This window comes from Pteropus vampyrus, unplaced genomic scaffold (assembly GCF_000151845.1).
Source record: "Pteropus vampyrus isolate Shadow unplaced genomic scaffold, Pvam_2.0 Scaffold245, whole genome shotgun sequence".
Taxonomy (NCBI): domain Eukaryota; kingdom Metazoa; phylum Chordata; class Mammalia; order Chiroptera; family Pteropodidae; genus Pteropus; species Pteropus vampyrus.
The window spans coordinates 820,190-825,574 of record NW_011889026.1 but is presented as its reverse complement, the minus strand read 5'-3'; the positions used below and the strand labels follow the sequence as shown (position 1 = coordinate 825,574).

The 5,385-nt window shown below is 62.0% G+C and overlaps 1 protein-coding gene across 2 annotated transcripts in view; it reads right to left on the bottom strand.

Moving 5' to 3' along the window:
* Positions 1–7: 7 nt before the first annotated feature.
* Positions 8–5,385, bottom strand: part of LOC111729090 — a 17,106-nt gene continuing 11,728 nt past the window's right edge. The window contains exons 1-3 of one of the 2 annotated variants that reach the window (XM_023520077.1): positions 4,022–5,379; positions 935–3,669; positions 8–806 (exon numbers count right to left, since the gene is read on the bottom strand). In XM_023520077.1, the coding sequence (XP_023375845.1) occupies positions 406–806; positions 935–1,622 (1,089 nt within the window). In that variant the 5' untranslated portion in view covers positions 1,623–3,669; positions 4,022–5,379 and the 3' untranslated portion in view covers positions 8–405. Of the gene's footprint in view, positions 807–934; positions 3,670–4,021; positions 5,380–5,385 lie in introns of those variants that run through there. The other variant, XM_023520078.1, reaches the window with a different exon arrangement.

The following is a 5,385-nucleotide window of genomic DNA, read 5'->3' as shown; positions in this document are numbered from 1 at the left end:
CCGGGGCCCAGCAGGAGCATCGTCACCCCTGCCCCCGCCCCGGCATCGGAGCGGAGTTCCCGATGCCGACCCTCGCCTCCCACATGCCGTCTCCATCTCTACCTCCCCCGCCTCGGGCACCGCCGCCCGCCCGTCGCCCTGATGGAGACTCGCCAGCCTCCCACGCCCAGCGTCCCCTCTCCCCAGCCCGCCCGCCACACGCGCCCTCCCCACCCCGGGAGCTGAGCTCGCCTCTCGGCTCCGGGCTCCGCCGGCCTCGGGAGCCCTTCTCTCTGCCTGACCAACTCCTGCTCCCTGTCACCACTCACCCACGGTGTCCCCTGCCGCCGCTTACTAAACATTTATGAAGTGCCCCGGCACGCGAGGCTCTGACCTACGCACAGAAAGCTGAAAAGGCAGAGACCGTTACATTACAGGCCACGTTCCAGCACTTGAAACGAAGGGTCTGGAGAAGCCCCCTCGCCCCCCGCTCCGAGTGCAGGGCAGAGGGCAGGGTGGAGGCCCCTCTGCACCCCTGGGCCTGGCTCTCTGCGCCAGAGCCGCCTGGCCCTCGGGGTCTTCGACGCGCCCTGCCGGCTGACCCCTCGGCACCTGTGGCAGCAGCCTCCACCCCCCATAGGGCCCGGCGCTCTGCAGGCGCACACGGGGGTACCGAGCCCGCCCCGTCTGCCCGGCCGGCCGCGGGGACGAGGCTGGGTGCTGCCGGCTCTGCGTTGCCTGCTGCCCCAGGCCCGAGACGCCTGCCGCACTCACGCGGCTTCTTCCCACGGCTGCCTTCGTGTGCGCTGTCGCTGGCTGTCGTCGACCAAACGGCACGCGGTCCCGAGCTGCCGGCTCTGCGCTGCCTGCTGCCCCAGGCCCGAGACGTCTGCCGCACTCACGCGGCTTCTTCCCACGGCTGCCTTCGTGTGCGCTGTCGCTGGCTGTCGTCGACCAAACGGCACGCGGTCCCGGTCGTGAAGAGCGCCAGCAGGACAGTCTGCCGGGTCCCAGCGTGTGCCCTGAATGTAAGTCCCAGCGGCGGGCACGGAGCCGTGGAGCACGAGGACGTGAAAGGCACGCTCCTGAGCTCTGCCGCTGTGACCTGAGCAATGATGCTGGCGGCTGTTCCCCCACGCACGGCCCCGCTTCCCCGGGCACGGCAGCCCCTGCCCGGCCCCCTCCCGGCCCCCGGGAGCGAGAGCTCGCCTGGCGTCACTCAGCGTGTCCCCAGGGGGTGTATGCCAGCTGCATTTCTGACACGTTAGTGGCAGTGGGGATGTGTGGAGGCGCGTGGCCATGCCCCAGCCATGGGTGCCGGGGGAGGCTGGGGCAGTGGGCCGGGGCGCTGCCCCCCGCGGGCGGCTGGGTGCGGGGTCTGCGTGCAGTGGAGCGCCCCGAGAAGCAGCAGCGTGCGGACGCTGTCCTTTACGATGCTTCCGGCCTCCCCGCCGGCCCACAGAACCTCGGGCCCAGTAGAAGCGCGGTTCTGGGATCTGAGGGCTCATCCCCATGGTCCTCAGGAGCGGGCCATCGGGCCAGCACTGGCCCTGCCGGAGCCCCGTCCGCCCCCACGTCCGCTGGCTCAGGAGGGCACATTCCTCTGCGGTCCCGTCATGGGCTGGCCCCGCCACAAACCTCATCCTGCTCTTCTTGGCCAAGGCCGAGACTACCGGCCACTCTGGTCACCTCCGCCCGCTGTCCTGTTCACCTTCGAGCCACGGCCCCTGCCTCCCAACGTCCTAGGAACACGCACACCGCCACGTCCTCGGCTCCTTACAGACATTCTCTGAACCCCGACTTAACAGACCGCCTGGGAAGAAGCTCCTCGTCCCACACCCCACGTGACGGGGTCAGAGGGAGGCTGCCGCCTCCTCAGCCCGGCACCCCCCACCGCCCCCATGACTCCGAGGAGACAATCTACCACCACACGTTAAGCCGTTCTCATTTTCTCCTGGGGAAATCGTGCTGAGGTAAATAACCGTGCAGAAAAAAATACCCAGACCACCTTCGCGCAGAGCCCCACACGGAAGTGCCACGTCACACGAGGAGATATTCGTCAGGCTGGTGACGCCGCGCGCCATCTGCCCGCAGAGCTCCCTGTGAACCCGCAGTCGGTGCGCTGACCCCTACTCTGAGTTTCCACGCCACAGACTGGAAGGAACGGTGACACGTCTCGCGGTTTTTAAGCATGATTTTTCTAAGACGGCTGAAAAGCACAACGTGCTTTAGAACCGGAGTTGGCAAACGATGACCTATGACCCCAATCTGGCTCGCCCCCTGTTCTTTAAATATTTGTTCGAACACGGACGTGGCCGTCCGTTTATTTACTGCCTGTGGCTGCTTCCATGCTACAGTGATGGAGCCTAGTAGTTGTGAAGGACACTGTCCGGCTCCTGGCGCCAGAAACGCTGAATGCCTGGCCCTTTGCGAAAGCGTGGTGCGGACCTGTGCGAGGGGGTCGCGAAGCTTCCCCTGTGACACAGCGCCTCTCCCCGTGGGCACCGGCCCGGAACTGTTTTCAGCAAGCTGATTTCTAAGTATTATCTTAGTCAGTAGGAACTTTTTTAAAGCGCAGAGTCAGAAGTTTGTCTTGGACGAGATCACAAAGGAAGGCTTTGTGCTCATAAGAAGGCTCCCCCAGGCTACGACAGAAGTACAAACAGAAATTAGAATTTCATCAAAAGAATCCCTAAGAAAACTGGAAACATCTTATCTCGGTTTGAGGAGGAGGACGAGGAGGACAGCGAGGGAGGACAGAGATCACGATTAGCTAAGAAAGCAAAGCAGGCCCCAGGATGGACACCATCTGATGTTCTTCCAAGACTGCCCGGCCCCCCGGTGTGGGGGCCCAGAGGAGGGGAAGCTGGTGGCCGTCCCAGTGACAACGTGTTCTCGTTCTCGAACGCTGACCCGGCCGCCACGGCAGCTGTGCACACAGCGCCGCCGCCGCCCACGGCTCAGGAATCCACGGCGCCCGCACGAGGCCACGGCGGAAGGAAGCCCAGGGCCTGAGCGGGCGCTGAGCCTGGGGGAGACGGGCCTCCTGCTGACGAGGCCGGTGCGTGGTCCTCACGCGTCATCGTCTCTGGCAGGTGTCTGGACCTGGCGAAGCCACAGACACGCGATTCTCAAGTTGTAGCTGGACTGTTTTCTTCTCAAACCGGAAGAGGGGGCTCTGGACACCTGTTACTGCACCACTCACAACCGGCCCCCCCAGTGTGCTTGTGAGTCAAAAGAGGGGCTCCCACCTTCCTACAAGACCCCACCTCCCTGGCCGTAGTGACTGGTTGAGGGCTGGGGCACCTGACACACGCTGGACCAAGCACAGGACTCTACTCCTCCTCTGTCCACAAAGACTGGCCCTCAAACTAGGACATGGTCTGGCCGGGCCAGTCAGAGCCTTCCAGGTGAGCTGCGGCCGCCCCACCTCTCCCGACCTTTCTCTTTAGGAGTCTGAGCTCGGCTTCGGCTTCGGCGGCGGCAGTGATCCCGGCTTCGTGGAGAGCTGGATCCAGGACAGTGACTCAGACCCTAAGGGAGCAGGCAAACCGCAGCTGCGGAAAGGGCGCCCTCCAGTGTTCACATCGTAGGCGCCGACAAAGTCCCCCTTTTAACGCCTGAACCGGCTCAGCTGTCATTTCCGTCACCTGCAACCAAACAGCCTGGACCAAAACAGCAACTCCTGGCCTGTGACAGGACAGGAAGGGGGTTAACTTCTAGTGTAGCCAGGATCTCACCGGGGCCGGTATCTGCTTCCCGTCTCTCCGACTCTCCCTTCCGCCACCAGCCAGATAAAATTCTTTGCTTCGAAATGACTTATCTGATTGGGTCAGATCTGAATAATCTCATCGCCTAAGGTCAACTGATTTGGGACTCTAATCGCAGCCGTGAGTCCCTTCCCAGCGGAACCTGGATTCATGCTGGACTGCACCTCAGGGGCGGGAAGGCGGGGGAGCCTGGAAGACAGTGCCCACATGGTCCCCGAAATCACTGTGCCTGCCTCTCTTCCAAGACTGCAAAGCCCGTGGACATCGCTGACCGTGGGCGGAGCCTCTCCGTGCCCCAGGGCAGGGGGCCTCGCTCACGTGGGAGTCGACGGCTCCATCCTGGATGACAGCCATATCTCTCTATCACACTGCACGTTGACCAAATCACAGTCCTCACGTGCTCACGTGGTCTCTCCCTCGCCTTTTCTAAAAGGTCTGTGCAGATGTGGGACTGGGCTTCTTGCTAAGAGCACCCTGCGCCACCTCAGGCCCAACAGGGCATCTGGCCTGGACAGCCGGGGCCCTGAGCAGCAGTGGTACCCGAGCACGAGCACCTGGCATCTTCTCAAACCAGAGGGCACAGCAAACACAGGTCCTCCTCTAGCCGCCCGGGCCCCCGATCGGCCAACACACGTCGTTCCTGGCTCTGCACGGTCATCCACGCAGGGAAACGCTGGTGACATCCCGTGAACGACAGGCTCTATGTGTCCCGCTGGCCAGCATACAACTATTTATCCACTGGAGACAACGGCACGTTATAAAAAGGACATGCGTTTTAATGGCAGTAACCAAGGGACCTTCCTTACCCAACCGAGTCACAGCCGTGGCCGTGTTAAACCTATGCTGGGCGAGGCTCTCCCAACCCACCTGTGAGGATCAGGACTCAAAGTGGGAGGGGAGGAGAGGAAGGGGTAGGGGGTGTGGGGTGAATTCACACAGGAGGGCCCAGCCACCCCAGGGTGGGACTAAGTCACGTGGAGCAAAGGTTTTTTTTTTCTCTTTTCAAAAAGGTGCAGGGAAGCTCATGGGCATCATGAGAATTCATCAGCTCCACCCAACAGAAGCCTCCCGTGCAGTGACAGATGGCTCACGGCGAGGGGGAGGCAGGACACTGTTCCCACCTAACTGTTCAACAACTCAACTGAGGTCTGAAGGAGAAGTCTGAACAAAATGCAAAGGCAGCACAGAGCAGAGAGAGCTTTCTCTCTGAGAGCAAAGGGGAATCAAGGAAGGCTTCCTGCAGGAGGTGGTGTCAACGGAAGCCCCAGAGGATCAGGGAGGCGGAGCTGGAGGAGTCACGCACGGCCTTGTGTGAAACAGTGATGGGAGTGGTCTGAGAATGGGTTGAAGTTCCGTCCAGCTGGAGCTCAGTGGGAGAGAGGCTGGTGAGGGCTGGGTCCCAGCCCGGGGCCCAGAAGGCCAGGAAGTCATGAGAAGAAGCAGACGGTCAAGGCTTCAGGGCTGTTCTGTCTCCCACACAGGGGCAGGAGTGCCAGGGACTCCAGATGTCCAGGACACATGCTCTGACAGATGTCCAGGACACATGCCTCGACCATGCCTTGATGTTGTTGGCGATAAATATTGAGTGCACTTCGCAGAGTCCACATCGTACTGTGAAAGCACAACTTCTCGCCGC